The sequence below is a fragment of the Juglans regia genome, chromosome 7 (assembly GCF_001411555.2).
Source record: "Juglans regia cultivar Chandler chromosome 7, Walnut 2.0, whole genome shotgun sequence".
NCBI classification, from domain to species: domain Eukaryota; kingdom Viridiplantae; phylum Streptophyta; class Magnoliopsida; order Fagales; family Juglandaceae; genus Juglans; species Juglans regia.
In genome coordinates this window covers 36,042,571-36,058,750 of record NC_049907.1, presented here as the reverse complement: position 1 = coordinate 36,058,750, position 16,180 = coordinate 36,042,571, and the positions used below count along the sequence as shown (strand labels likewise).

General features: G+C 36.2%; 2 protein-coding genes across 4 annotated transcripts; one reads left to right on the top strand and one right to left on the bottom strand.

Moving 5' to 3' along the window:
• Positions 1 to 1,222: 1,222 nt before the first annotated feature.
• LOC109010485 (probable E3 ubiquitin-protein ligase LUL4) lies at positions 1,223 to 7,728 on the bottom strand. Of its 3 annotated transcripts, XM_018991342.2 has the most exons (5): positions 6,891 to 7,728; positions 3,484 to 3,617; positions 3,107 to 3,372; positions 2,360 to 2,462; positions 1,223 to 1,789 (listed from the first exon to the last, which is right to left on the bottom strand). In XM_018991342.2, exons 1-5 carry the CDS (start codon positions 7,391 to 7,393, stop codon positions 1,722 to 1,724), a joined length of 1,074 nt encoding a protein of 357 aa, XP_018846887.1. In that variant the 5' UTR covers positions 7,394 to 7,728; the 3' UTR covers positions 1,223 to 1,721. The 3 variants fall into 3 exon arrangements, with proteins under 3 accessions (XP_018846887.1, XP_035548076.1, XP_018846886.1); XM_035692183.1 differs by having other exon boundaries at positions 2,353 to 2,462; positions 3,107 to 3,617; positions 6,891 to 7,725; XM_018991341.2 differs by having other exon boundaries at positions 3,107 to 3,617; positions 6,891 to 7,725.
• A 3,502-nt stretch (positions 7,729 to 11,230) lies between these two features.
• On the top strand, positions 11,231 to 14,001 carry LOC109010501 (protein FAR1-RELATED SEQUENCE 5-like). The gene is made up of 7 exons (XM_035691525.1): positions 11,231 to 11,305; positions 11,413 to 11,475; positions 11,571 to 11,645; positions 11,744 to 11,872; positions 11,961 to 13,300; positions 13,406 to 13,916; positions 13,972 to 14,001. Exons 1-7 carry the CDS (start codon positions 11,231 to 11,233, stop codon positions 13,999 to 14,001), a joined length of 2,223 nt encoding a protein of 740 aa, XP_035547418.1.
• Positions 14,002 to 16,180: the final 2,179 nt, after the last annotated feature.

Sequence of the window (16,180 nt, the reverse complement as noted above, 5' to 3'; positions counted from 1 at the left end):
GATGAGACTCTAAAAAACTACTTTCATATTAGTTTTTAATGAAAGTAGGCATATAGGACCATAGGTGATGTTACGCAGAAAATTAAGGCACATTGTGGTTAAATCATGTCCAACTTTAATAGCAATTAGGGGGGGAAGGGAAAGCCACAGCCAAAACTAGCCCCTTGGGTGCAGACGAATCACATTTAAGTAGGGCTATAGTATTGTCTGTATGTTAGGACCCTGTTCTTTTCTATAACCCAAGTTGTCATTATCTTTCTTAAAAGCCTAAACCGTGATGAACCCTCCTCTTTTGTGGCTTTTTCCCCCCGCTTTAGTTTTCTTTTATCCCTTTGAACCGGTCACTTTTTTCTGCAAAGAGACATTTGAATGTTGACAAAGGAGCTAGACAAGATGGCTTTCTTGCCCTGATTTTGACAAAAAGACGACACGGTTTCAGTACACGTTGCATTTGCGTATAGGTTTTCTTCAACCCATATGAAGCTTCTTCGATAAAATTAATTTACAAGTAGCAAACAAAGCAAGTGATTTTGTATGAATTGCAGAGACCTAGCCATATTGGGGATCTGACTTTATGGGTCTTTTGACTCTTCACGTTCTTTAAGGGCATGACTTGTGCAGCTACTCTAAAGTCTAAGCCATTGCTATTTATGTTGAAGGTCTCACACGAGCACCCACATGGCCTCTGGCAATCTCTCCTCCCAGTTCTTGGATGATTCTGAAAGGTTCAGACAACCAACGAAAGCCTTGACAATTGTATTTCTATTTTACCCTTTTGCTCTAAATTTACACATCCAAAACAATACACTCCATTTCAGCGAGTTCATATATCAGAATGTCCTCGCAGCTTTAAAGCCAGATGCGGCTGTGTAAAGAATGAACCCAAAAGCAGATGCGTGGAAGAATTCTTCAAGCACAAACTTTAAACCACAGTCAAAAGTTCAAACTTGAGAAATGCTTTTCGGGTTAGACAACTAGCAAGCACGTCAATTTGGAATTCATCATGAGATCATGGCAAAAAACCCAAAAGAAAAACAGATGCAAAAAGAAAAGAGGATAGTTTGGGGTTCATATATGTTTGGAAAGGATATGCTTTGGATACACCATTTACTTCGGTCATATACACCATAGTTTGGGAGTAGAGTTTGTTCAATGCCTCAAGAAATATGATTGTGATGATTTAAGAAACTTGTGCTAACAAAAGTGCAAGCAGAAAGAGTACTAAGATGAACCTCTGTCCTTATCAGTACCTTGTGTTTCAAATAAGTAACAATACGCGTGCAACAAAACAACCAAGTTCGAACCTCACTCATAACTTTGTCCATGGTGAATTTGTAATGTGGTTGTGATGGAACCATAAAAGTGCCTTGCACAACAACCAGTAGTGTGATGCAATGAGGAATTCCCCAAACCCTACTACACTGGGGACCGAATAGACTGTACAACATATACTAAAGAACCAACAATAATCAACTAGCATCAGTCTTAAGGGAAACCATTTCTGTGATGCCAACTGGCACAAAAGAGATCAGAGAGGCTATGAAAAGATGCTCCATAAAATGAAATGACTGAATAATGTTATTGTACGAATATTGTGTTTTCATCTGTTCAAAGGTTGCTCTCAAGTCCCCCAGATTCTTACCTTCTATGCCAAATATTCCTTATAAGCCTCGCTTTTTGGCTGCTGTTAGCAAAGAGGAAAATGTTGCTTGGCACAAGACCTAGAATGTTCGTGCAGATAGCCTCAAATTGTCATGCTTCTTCCCTTTTTGACTCTCTAGATCGCTCACTATCACAGATATATGAATATAAAATAAAATTTAAATCGAGAGGCAGGGCCATTTTTTTCTTTTTTCCTTTGCTTTCCCAAAAGGGTTTAAGAGTACAAGGAAATTATTCTTCACAAAGATATCATACAGAACTCAAAGCTTCAGACTAAGTAGTGCATGCGCATGATAATAATTTAATTTAATTTAATTTAATTTCATGATAATATTATTTTTTCACGAAAAATGTTGCTCCGACTGATTCAATACCATGCAGTTCAAAAACCGCACCTTTTTTTTTTTTTATACTTTTCAATGCCCGAGACAAGTGGCCTCTCTTGCTGACTCTTGAACATTTGACAGATTCACAACCACTTGCAGTGCTTGTTAATAAAATATCAGATTTTGTTTTGCTAGATATAATAAAATATCATATGATCACTAAATCCTGATACTTCTTTTACAATATACAGAGAAAAAAGAATCAAATTAGAGAGATAAAACAGTTGATGACACATGAAAACTAAAAGAAGTTGAAAGTTGTACCATGCAATCCATCTTTAGTATGAAGAAAAGAATCTCTCACCGATTACCATTATTTATCTTGATCTCTATAAGTTCCTCGATAGGTTGACGGCATATAGGGCACTTATTTGATTGAAGCCTCAACGCTTTTGCACACTCGCTGCACATACACTGAAAAATACCAAATATAAAACTTGAGGACAAAGTAACTGAGGTTTAAAACGTGAAAGTAGAGGAAAACAAATATTTTACCAGCTTGCAGTACATTCACAACTGTTTCCAACAAACTCAGATGTGCAAGTAGATTTTTTACCCTCAAGGAAAACGGCATAAAAATATTGCCATAACATCTTGGATGTTGGTGTTTAATTTTGTACATATCATCTATATATTGCTAGTTTAAAATTCTTCTCAGATGGTGTGTTTGTATGTGGGCGTTTGTTGTGTGTTCTAAGTTCTAACCCACGAGCTGGAAAATAAGGAATACAATGCCAGGGAATCATATAAATCACCCAACCATCTAATGTTTTCGCTCTCTTCATATGCATGGATTAAATGGACATATATATCAGAAACAAAATATATCAGAAACAAAATGAGCTTGGATAGTTTTGCAGCGGTACCGCATGGGATCCAATAAAGGGTAACCAGGTGATTAGATGACTCCAACTCATGCTTGGAATTAAATCAACCACATTAGTTGTTCTAGCATCCTATCTCATTATCCATAATGAGTGCAGAAAACCAAGATGGAGTTTATCTTGAGCAATTGACTATCATCTTTTGAAATGAAAAAAATACAGATGAACTCTCACCATATGTCGACAAGGTAATACAGCCGTATCCTTAGGTTCAGTCATGCATATAACACACTCCTTCCCCGGGTCATTGTCATCGAACCCTTCTGCTACTGAGGTTCCTATTCCATATATCTCACGGAGCTCATAGCGAACTCCATCAATCCAGAGTATTTGCCTAATAACTCTCACTTGGAAAGGTCCATCACCGTTCTTCTCTAGAATAGCTTGTGTAATCTGCATATGAGGGTTTGTGGTGGGCACAGGTTCACCTCGATGCTCGTCTGTTGAATGAGGTGGCAAGTTTGTTTCAGCAGATATTACAATAGGAAATACATCTTCTTCAGGTGATGGTTTTGAGAGATAATCCAACTCAAAGAACCCTAGGTCGACACCTGTTCCTGAAGGCTGACAAAATTTCTGTCCAGGTCCTTTCTGAAAGGGGATTCGCACAGGCATAAAGGCTTCAGGAAATACCGGAACAAATTTACAGTTCGACTCTTCCTTAGCAAAGTAGAAAATAGTGATGCTGTCAATCAGAAAACAGAGACCAGACCAAATTAGATATACCGCAAGAATATTCCGGTGTTCCCAACACAGTTCAAAATACATTAGATAAATGCGTTACTGTAATCAATCAATTAGATAAAAGCAGTTCTACAGTGCATTTATATAATCAATCAATTAGATAAAAGCAGTTCTACAGTGCATTTATATAATCAATCAATTAGATAAAGCAGTTCTACATTCATATATAGTTGTTCTTGTGATATTTATAAGAGGAATTCTACTCATCAGCCACTATTCACTCCCACACCCCACACCTACAATTTTTTTTTTCATAGGTTGTGGGGGTGTTTTTCATAGGGTGTGGGGTGTGGGTATGGGATAGTGAATAGTGACTGATGAGAAGAATTTTTCTATTTATAATTACACAATTTCAAAGCTCATTTCTTTCAATTCCAAGTACTAAGATTCCTCATATATATTGGAGCTTGAAGTTGTCTGAACGGACCAAGACCTATCTTCAAACTGTGTCCAATTATGAACTCCAAAGAGTAACCTCCACAACCTAATTTTACCAGGACTTTCTGTGGGACACAAGAAGCCTTTTACAGTTTATATTCTGAGGCAATTTTGGGACAAAATGAGAACTGGCCCTTGTTTGCATGATGTTAAGTGAGAGAACGCCTGAGCCAGCTTCTCTTGACAGAAACTAATGTCATTGGGAATCTTTCTTTTAAACGAAAAGAGAAGGTTAAATATAACTCATCCACCTGAATGCGTTAAAACTTATAACGACACTCTCCACCCCTAATTTATAGTAGCTATTGGGTCCAAGAACCATTGCCATCATGATGATTAGAACTACCCAATGATAACTTTATGTGTACAAAGAGGACTCATTTCCAATCAAAACTTAAACATGAAGTATTCAGGTTCACATGATTTCCGTTTTGCCACTAAAGAGGACTAAAATGAAGTGTAAGAAAAATGAAGGTGCCACCGTGCCAGCTATATCTTGGTTGGAAAAGTCTATGTCATAACATAAAACTGAGATCAAAGGTCTTACAGATGGGTGATGGCAACCCTCCCATTCCAAGGTTTGTATACCTAAGTGGGGTGTTAACGGCCCAGCTACTCTAGAGTGAGGCCTAGTGCCAAGGTTGGAGGTAAATAACCTTGCCTGGCCTGACATGAGATAATGAATCTGTGCATCAATATGTTCATTTCACCATCAACATTAACACTAGACATTATCTCATCTGCATTCACTAGTCCACTGAATGGAGAAGTCATATTGATGCATATCACTTAATGGGAACAAATATCTTTGTATTCACTTTATTTGCCACAAAAAAAGTTCTTTGTAACCACTCCAATGAGTCCAATCCCAACTGGGACTTAAGCCGTGCTGCCTATGATAGAACGGCCCGATGACTACATTAGGAATTTAAAAAGGGGAGAATGTAATACCCTGGATTATACATAGAGAAGTACTTTTATAATAATTCTAAGGGACTCCAATTGTAACCTGGACTGGTACTTTAGGATTATATCTTCTTCTGTACTTGGGCTATGCCTATCATTATTAATACAATCATTTACTTATAAAAATAAATAAATAAATAAATAACTTTTGGAGTATAGCCCAAACATAGTGTGGGCCTTCCTTGGGTTCGTTACATTAGGTATTATAGCCCCAATTGAAAAACAAGCTTTCAGTCTCCAACTGGCGACAAGCCGAAGGATGATAAAAGTTCCATAACCTGACAATTGTAATTCAACTGGTAACCCTCTCACTTATATACCCCATATAAACTTCAACCAGTAACCTCTTACCTGTAACCCATCTTTTGAACTAGGAATTGGTTCATTCCTTTCAGAGGTGAGGGGCATTCCTCCAGTACATGCGACTTCATAATTCTAATTCAACTTTTGTCACTGTAAACCCCATATAAACTTCAACTGGTAAACAGTTACTTGTGACCCAACCTTTGAACTGGGAACTGCGTCACTTAATATTATTATTTTTTTGATAAGTTGTGTCACTTAATATTATAGCCCCAATTGAAAAACAAGCTTCAGTCTCTACATGGAGACAAGCTGAGAGAATAATAAAAATTTCATAGCCTGACAATGGTTTTGGTCATGTCCGGTAATTCTAAAATCTTTGTACTTCTCTCCATTAGGCAGACCAAGAAGTAGATTGCAATCAAGAAGTATGCAAGAAGGCTATTCAGAAATAAAAAAACGGAAGTGAAGAATGAAACATAAGATCCGGTTCTAACTTCTCGTCAGATCCCATATGCCAGTATTTGGGACAGAATAGCTTGTAAGAAGGTTTCCTTATGATCCACTAAATTCATTAATTTATGCTATCTCAGCTAAAGTTTCATTCTTTTTTTTTTCTTTTCCGATATTTTCTTTTTTCTGGTTTGGGTGTCCTAGAACTGCATCTCTTTATTTTTTTTTATCGGTAAATAAGATTTTATTGATCATAATGATAGGCAAGAGCCCAAGTATGCGGGACATATACAAGAGCAACGCCTAGGAGTGGTGTTCTAGTAATTCAAGAAATTCATGAATGTTCATGCCATTAAAATCAATTACAATCAACCAATAGAACAAAGTATTAAAAAAGAAAGTTCCAAGTTCATCCATTGACCACTCAAGATCTTCAAGGCTTCTCCCATTGCTCTCCCTCCAAAGACACCACCATAGGCAGCTCGGAACCATCATCCAAATTGTGGCAATCTCTTTTTTCTCATTACTGTTCTTTTTTCTCTCATATTTAACATCCCTAATTAAAAAAAATCCCATCTATATGGTAGCTTAGAGTAATAGACGAAAAGATTTTTTTTTCCTTTTGAAAAAGGAAAGCCATTGTGAAGTTTCCATTTTTTTTTCTTTTGCTTCTGTCTCTTTAAAGTAATATCTTCAACCCAGCGAACCCCTAGTTGTTCACGTAATCTTAATTAATTGGACTCTTATGGTTCTCCGCTCCGCTCCGCTCCCAAATACTGATAGTTGAAAGATTCAAAATTCCACTTCCATTTTCTTATTTTTCTCGTAACTTTCAGCAGCAAGATGAAGTCCAGAGTCAGTAACCTTAAGATCGCAACGAGAAAACCCAACTCAAGAAATAATCTAAAACACTCGCATGAATCAGTACCCACTACCTTGACCCACGCTTCCATACGCATACTAACAGGAAACAAACAGTAGTAAATAAAAGAGAAAGATCAGTACAATCCATGACTTCGGCATACCTAATTTAAAAGAGAGAGAATTCCCTCACCTCCCATCATACAAGGCGTCGAAAACGAAAGAAACCAAGTGGTGATCGGGGTTGTGCTCATCGACCTCGACCCGCAAGGTGTCCTTATGCACATTCACATCATTCCTCACCTTCTTCGCGTTCTTATGCTCAACATAACGCGGAGGATCCCCCGCCGGGCCCACAGGAGGCCGGGCTGCGGGCCACCCATTGGCCTGATTGGCATGATAAGGGTGGTAGTTGAAGCGAGCGGTCATGGGATTGGCATAACTGGAGGAACTGAAGCCACCAGAATAATAGTAAGAGTCAGCTGGAGGTGGAAGAGGGGGAGGGTACGCAGGATAAGGATGATGTGGTCGTGAAGGATAAGGGAGACAGTTATGTGGAGGTGGAGGAGGAGGAGGAGGCGGTGGGGGTGGGGGTTCCGAGGGGTAATAGTAAGAAGAGGAAGAGGGGTAGTTGGGAGGTGGCTGCTGGAGATAGGTGTTGTTTCTTCTTCTATTGCTGCTAAATGAAATTCCCATCTGGATTTAGATAGAGAGAGAGACAGAGACCGGGAGCGTGAGATTTTGGGGGAGGGACGAAGGGACGAAGGGAAGGGAAGGGAAGGGAAGGGAGTTGCGTGTGTTTTCAAGTAGTTTCTCTGCGTGGAAGGAAAATATTCTGAACACGGCAAAGTTGCTGAAGAAAAAAGTCTATTCCATTCCGTTCACCACTTCCCCTTTGACATTTTCCGATACCGTGTGCGCGCGCGCTGAGAATAGACCGTAGAAATATTGGCTTCTTTCTAATTGCTTTGCTATTCCTAACCCATTTTCACTCACCCTGTCTGTAAAGCCCAAGATTCTCATTGATGGCCGGCCATGTAGAAAACAAAAAATACAAGGTCTCCCGTCTCCCTATTGAAGAGGGATTGACATGTAAAATTATCTTATATATGTTGTTATTCATATAAATATTCCGAATAATATTAAATGATTGATAAAAATTTTGTATGAAACCACTTCTTCACGTGCTTATCTTCTTTCCCTTCGAGTAATTAATTCTAAGGTTGCATTTGGATATTGAGTTGAATTAAAATGAGTTGAGTTTTTTATGAATAATAGTGAGTTGAGATAGTGGAATAAGTTTGGTGTGGCCCACTTAAAATGAATTTAGATGTATTTGAATGTTAAAATGAGTTTAGATATATTTATAGAAATTTGAAAAAAGGTTGTAGATCCCGCGTGTAAAGAGATGTTGAATTGAAAAAGGTTATAGATCTCATGTGTAAAGAAGTTTTAAATTGAGATGAATTTAGTGATTTGAGAGTTTAGTGTTTGAATGTTAGACTTAACTTAAAATTAAATTAAACTGAATTGATCTCATTACAGTCCAACAACTAAATTGGACCTAAATGAGAACTTGAGTAGATATTGAGCCATCTAGATCTACAAGGAAATATTAATTGACCTTGTCATTAATTACTGAAAACTCAGATTACCTTTTGTCGTGTCACATTGTAAGTTTGACGATTCTAGAGACTACGTTTAGATGATGTGATAATCTCAGATATAGTAATAAAAAAGTAGTAAATAGTTTATAAATAGTAGTGAACTGTTTATAAATAATTTGAATAATAATGAACTACTTCACTTACTAAATGTAGTATAACTTGATCTCTATGCTCCCAACCTAGGAATTATTTTTACCGTAACAATGCATGGTACAATAATTTATTATGAGTGTCAATATGTGATACAACCCGTGAATCCGATGCGAACACTACACGAAATTAGTGAGTTTGAGTTTAATGTTAACGGATTCGAATTAAAACGGGTTGACCTATTAAGACAAGACTTATAAACAGGTCAATACCTGGCCAACCTGCTTAATACAAAATTAAAATTTTATTATCGTTAAGTTTTAATATTGGTATTTCTCAATATATTTATGTTTTTATTGTTATGATTATAATTTTAGATCAATGCTCATATTTATTATTGTATGATTTGTAATATTGATTTTATTATATGTTAAAATTTGAAAAATATTAATATATATATTTCTTAAGATATCACGGTTATTAATAGATATAGATTTTAACTTTTATGTAAAATTCTATTAATTAGATCAAATGAATTATACATTTTAGTTTAACTCATTTACATAAAACAAACGAGTTTAAATGAGTATTACCATATTTCTAATTATTATTAAACGGATCAAAATAGATGACATGACATGACCCTTTATCTAAATGAATTGAATTAGAGTTTGAAAATTTGACACTTTTAACTTATCGAGTTAGGTTTGGATTGACTTATATAGTTAAATATTTATGACTTAACACGATATGAACATGATCTGAAAAACACGATTTACCACACCTATAATTCATGAGATAAATAGAAAGGACAATCGCCAATTGTCCTTGGGTTGAATGACACCACCCTTGATTCTTAGGGATCGTGGGGTCTATGGTTGGGGGTTGAATCCCCTTAATTACTAGGGCAGTAGGCAGTAGTCCCTCGAATAGGACAAACCATTATAGAAGAGATCGAGACGCAATCGTGCATCATCCAATATGTTAAATTAATTTGTATATATGTTTTAGTAAGATTTTGTCATCTTCATATATAACAATACTTAGTTGAATCGCACCGTCGAGTTCCATCCTCTTGGAGATGGGAGAAAGTGAAGATGACCAACTTTAGCCCCATTTAGATAGTGAAAATATTTCGTCATATCTCATCTTAACTCATCTTATTATTATAATTTTCGTAAATTTATATATAAAATATAATAAATAATTCAATTTTTTTAAATTTCAAAATAATAATAATATTAAAAAATAATATTCTAACAATATTTTATATAACTTTCATCTTTTTTTTATAAGTAACTTTCAACTTTCATCTAAAATCATATTATTTTATCTTACTATCCAAACGGAGTCTTAATATTCGAATTCGAACCAAATGTGATAATTATGAGCCTGATTTTGTAATAAAATAAACTATGTCCATCGTGACCTGAAATGAAAAATAAAATGGTGAGCAAAACAATACCATTATTTGATGAACTCAGCCACTAAGATGGTAGCTCAGTTGGTATTTGCTGGTCGTTTATGATTTTGAGGTTAGAAGTTCAAGTCAGGATTAAGTTAACAGTTCTTCTAGGGGTAGACAATTTGGGGGACACCCTGCCTGCGCACCCCCTGCTGACATGGCTTTAAAAAAAAAAAAAAACAAAAAACAAAAAGGAGAAGAATTCAAAGAAAATGCTGAAAGGAATAGACCCACCAGCTTCACAAAGAAGCTTCGTGAATTGGTTTCCCGCTCACAACTTACGTTTGGCCTATCTCCTCTCAGAACTCATTCGCACGTCTCTCTCTCGCGGGAACAAAACCACAAAGAAGCTTAACTTGCTTTCTCGCTAACGAACCAGTGCACCATTTTTCAAAACAGAAAAATCCTTGTTTCTCCCATTGCCAGTCCTTGCCGTCCATCATTGGTAGTGGTTGATTTTAAGCTTAATATTTTCTAGTCTTCAATTTCATTCTAACTTTCGTGCTTCTTGTGCATATATGATTATTGTTAAGATTGAAGTTTTTTACTTGTTGTTCATGGTTTTCCCCTGTTTTTATATAGCTTATTCCAAACAAAATCCCTCTACACAAGTATTAGAACTTTTGAGTTCCCCTAATTCCTTTATTTTGGATGCTAAAATATTTTTCTCAAAAAAAAAACCTGCTCATTTGATATTTCTCATTTTCAAGTTTGTATGTAAAATATAATATGTGTAGTTGAATAAATGGTTTTTGTACTTTTGTTCAAGTAAAAGTTTTGATTGTTCAAGTAAAAGTTTGTTTGGAGTCCTATCTGGGTTGAAGATGGATCACATAGTTTTGATCTAACATCAACACAAATGCCCTTGTTCTAAATTACTAGAAAGAATTATGTAGTTCTATTACTAAAAATATTTTGCTACATTCCATTTCTTGGATGCAATGAACATGTCTAATATGTTTGACTGCCGACTGGATGCTCAGATTTGGCTAATTATAGAACTCATGTCTCTGGTTCCTTTAGGAGTTTTGCAGACATTTTTGGCCCATGTTTTTTTTTTTTTTTTTTGGTTCTAATGGATTTGAAATGACAAAGTGACAATTAATGTTTCAACTTCACCAGGATTTATTTGTATGCTCTATTTTCTTGTATCATGTTTATATATTACTAATAAAATATATATGTATATTTTATATATTTCTATGTATTTGTATATAAAATCATGTTGATGTAAATGACATTTGAAATATGGTGAATTCAAGTAATTTTTATTTTATATACTGATGACATAATTTTTGTAATAGAATCTAGATGGAGAAAGGGAAAGAGCACGCATCTCCGTTAACACCTCCTACCACAGATCCACCAACAAATTCATCAACTCAGGTATTCGTAACCATGCTTAAAATTTAGTATAACTATTTCATTTTATGTCTACATTTATTACGCAAGTTTTGGTTCACTCTTCAACTAATGGTTGGTTTATATGTTAGGTGATAGCAAGACCCTTTTATCCACAATTCTCAATACCTCATACCACAAGTCCAGCAACACAGGTAATCTGTTATATTATTTTTGAATTATTTATTTGTTCTATTAATATATTTATCTTAGGTCTTCAGTACATTATCATTATTCATTTATGTGTTAGCTAATACCAAGACCATGGTATTCGGATTTATCAGCACCTCCAACCACTGATTCATCAACCAATATAGCATCGCAGGTATTTTGAATATTAATTTTGAACTATTAAACTATTATGTTAATGACTATATTTAGTTTTGGTCTTCTGCACATTATCACTATTATTTTATGTGTTAGGTGATACCGACGCTATTTTATCCGAACTTCCAAAACTATATGCATGGTTTGCATGCACAAATGCCATATGCGTGGTTACCACCATTTGTTTCTCGTCCTGATTCCAACCCAAAGAAGCTGACTAGTCAGGTGATAGATTTGTTCTTTACGTAAATTGCTTATTTCTCACCATGCTTATATTGATTTACACATGATTTTTAATTGTTGTAAACTACAGGAAAATCTTGTATCTCCATTTCACTCTTCAACTACTCCTCAGGTTGATATAAACTTTGCAAGCTCAAGTCATGTCGAAGAAATTCAGGACCCCACACCTGACTCTGGGGAAGCCGAGACTTTGTCCATGCCCTCTGTGCGTGATACTGTTGAATCCAAAGATAACGAGACGTCTGGGATACAAAATACAGCCCCGACTGATGGTGGTAATAGTATTGAGGAGCCCAAGTTGGGGATGGTGTTTAGTTCCGAAGAAGAGTTAGTTTCTTATTATAAGAAATATGGGAAACAATGTGGTTTCGAGATAACGACACAAAGGAGTAAGAGGGATGAGAATGAGAGTCTGAGATATGTCACGTTGGGTTGTGCTCGTGGTGGGAAGGCACGAAACCGAACCTCAAATGTCGCAAGACCACGTCCAACATCAAAAACAGAGTGTAAGGCGAAGATAAATTCTACATTTGTTGATGGGATGTTGAAAATATTAACAGTTCACAATACACACAACCACGGCCTGTCCCCACAAAAATCAAGATTTTTTCGCTGCAATAGAGAAGTGAGCGAATCAGTAAAGAGAGTGTTAGATATAAATGATCAAGCTGGCATCCGAATGAATAAGAGTTTTGCTGCTCTTGTGCAAGAAGCTGGTGGGTTCGAGAACTTGCCGTTCCTAGAAAAAGACTGTCGTAATTATATCGACAAGGCACGTCACCTTCGACTTGGGAAAGGTGGCGCTGGAGCCCTTCGTGAGTATTTTGCGAGGATGCAATACAGGAATGACGGGTTTTTTTCAATGATGGATTTCGATGATGATGGCAGATTGAGGAATGTTTTTTGGGCAGATGCACGAAGTAGGGCAGCTTACCAATATTTTGGTGATGTCGTCACATTCGACACCACATATTTGACAAACAGGTATGGAATGCCATTTGCACCATTTGTGGGTGTAAATCACCATGGTCAGTCAATCCTTTTGGGAGCAGGATTGATCTCTAGTGAAGATACAGAAACGTTTACATGGTTGTTCCAAACTTGGTTGAATTGTATGGAAGGTAAAGCTCCGAATGCCATCATCACAGACCAAGATAGAGCAATGAAAAATGCCATTGCTATCGTCTTTCCAAACACCCGACATAGATTCTGCCTTTGGCACATTTTGAAGAAAGTACCTGAGAAGCTCGGTTCACATGGTGCATACAAAACTGGGTTGAAAAGTCAGTTGTTAAAGTGTGTGTATGATTCTCAAACAATTGAAGAATTTGAGAAATGTTGGGAATTGTTAATTACGACATACAACTTGCAGGAGAATGCCTGGTTGCAGAGTTTATACACGGAGCGTACGTATTGGGCACCTGTATTCCTGAAAGATGTGTTCTGGGCTGGAATGAGTACAACCCAACGAAGTGAGAGCATGAATGCTTTCTTTGATGGGTATGTTCATGCTAGGACAAATTTAAAAGAGTTTGTCGATCAATACGATAATGCGTTAAAGAAGAAGATTGAGAATGAAAATGGGGCGGACTTCCACTCATTTAATGTCACAATACCCGTGGTGTCAGTCAATCCACTTGAAAAGATATTTCAGGAATTGTACACGAACTCTAAATTTAGAGAAGTTCAGCAGGAGATAATGAAGATGCTTGGTTGTCTTCCAATTTTACACCAAAAGGATGGTGTAATTGCAATATATCATGTAGAAGATGAAGTTCGTGTTGATGGTTTCATCAAGGAGATTACCCATTGTGTGTACTTTAATGAGACTACGTGCGAGGCCAAGTGTTCCTGTGGATTGTTTGAGATGAGAGGGATCCTATGTACACATGTATTAGTCATTTTCAAAATGAATCATGTTCATGATGTGCCAGAGAAGTATATATTGGATCGATGGAGAAAGGACATAAAAAGGAGATACACTGTTATGAAAAGTAATTATGATGTAGCTGATGCGAGGCCAGAAGTGAGCAGATATGCACGTATAATCAAATTGTGTTACAACGTGGCAACCAATGCAGCATCATGTGATGACCATGCTGAGGATATGATTGCCAAGTTAATTGCAATGAACGAGGTCTACTGCACCAACAAGCCATCACAACAAACTGGTTCCAATGTTGCAGTTACAATTGTTGATGCAAATACTGTTGGGAGTTCGAAGAAGACACTCAGCCCCCATGTTGTGAGAGGTAAAGGCAGACCACCATCTCTCCGAAAAAAATCAATGATTGAGAGAGTGCGCAAACCCACGATAAAGAAAGATGCTCAGAAGGGAAAACGTAAACAGGTAAACTCAGTGTAACTTTGTAGTCTATGTATTAGCCATTTATCTTGTGTAATTGTTTGTTAGATGTAATATGGTGTTTCCTCCATTTCGTAGCCGCGTGGAAGAGATAGCGAAGTTGTTGACACTTACAGGAATTTATTTGGCCAAACAGTTGTTAGGAATGAAGAGAGTGCTCCCTTTCAGGTTACATACCTATTATTGCCTTTAAAATATATTGGGTTATTATACTTGTACAAATTATATGATTTATAACAGTTTTTAAAATAAATAAAAACTTTTTGTCTTGTTGAATTCAGAGATATTGATCACCAAACAAAAAATTTTTCTTGTAGTGGCTGTTTAGGTTGATCACTTTGTGTGAGCTCTTTTCTTGGCTTGGTTTTTCTCTAATAAACCCTTTTATTTTTTAGACTCAATGTAGTTTAAATTGGCTATTGAATCACTCACTTGTTATGTTAGCAAATTGGCATTTATCTTTGTTGTGTTGGTTATTGTATATTGTAGGTGCTACTTAATTCTTCTCGGGCAGGCTTTCTTTTTACATGCTTTTATTTTTGTACAAGATCTTGTAATGTGATGGTAATTAGTACTGGTGGTGAGCATGTGTTAATTGTGTCCTACGGGTTACTTTTCTCTAATTTTTTTTTTTTTTTTTATCTATTGTTAGCCACCCCAAGACACTGTCGAAGTGTTGGAGTCAAGTGGAACCCAGTTTGACGTTGCAGTGCTTGAGACTCAAGAAAGTGTACTTAATCTTGATTTATTCCATCATTTTATCTTGAATTTGTTATATTATGTTTGTTTTTAATTGTCTATATTACGTTCACAGATGCAACTTGAGATAGATGGAACCCAACTGGATAGCTTGCCTAGCCCACAATTTGACATTTCAGTGATTGAGAGTCAATGTAGTTGGGAAAAATCTGGTTGATGAGTAGAAGTAGAAAAGCCTCCATTTTTGTGAAGTGTTTTGGAAAGTGGTCAAATGTTCACAATTTTGTGAAGTGTTTTGTAAAGTCATTGTTATATTATGTTCAATGTATATAACTTGTGTAATTTTAGTTCTGTCTAGCGATTCTTGTAAATAAATATGTTCTACATCCCCTGATAGTATGGGTCCAGTCCCTTGATATACTTCAATGGTTGAGTCACTTTCAACAATTTGATTAATGGGAAAAGCTGTATTTTGGAACAATCTTTGTTAGTGCACGAGATTTTTGTTGCTTGTTAAATGAGTAAAAGAAGCTAGTATGTTCCCAACAACAAACCAATTCCATTATAAAGACCTGGTATGTTTCCAACAACAAACCAATTCCATTACAAAGACCTGGTATGTTCCCAACAACTCACATATTCCATTACAAAGACCACATTCATTTCATTACAGGGACTACGTCCATTACAAAGTCTACGTCCATTACAAAGACTACGTCTATTACTGTGATCATATCAAATACAACAAAATTAATACAGAGAATGCCCAATAGATACGAAGAAGTGTGCATTCACGCCGGATGTTTGCATGTTGCCTTTTGGCAAATGTTGGGAAGTGTTAACTGCTATGATCCCTTTCAATCTCTTGAACTATCAAATCATGATTGCAGTCCATCTTATTTCCCAGCAAATTAAAAGCGCTGCATTGCTGTTGTTATTAGGTGTGGTAACAGCTTTAAATTGGGCTACATTTTGTTCTTTCAGTGCAAACCCAACTCTCTCCCCTTCTTTGTACCATTTTGCAACCTGTCAACAGGAATGACAAGAAATATAATTATCATATGTCTATCAGAAAAATATTGATGGTATATCGATATTGAAATAAGGTTCATAATGAAGAAAGATAATATTGAAGCAAAATAAGACTCCACCATGTGGAATCAAATAATAATAGATGCTGTCAATGATTTAATCTAACCTATAAAATTAAATTTGTTAAAGGGACC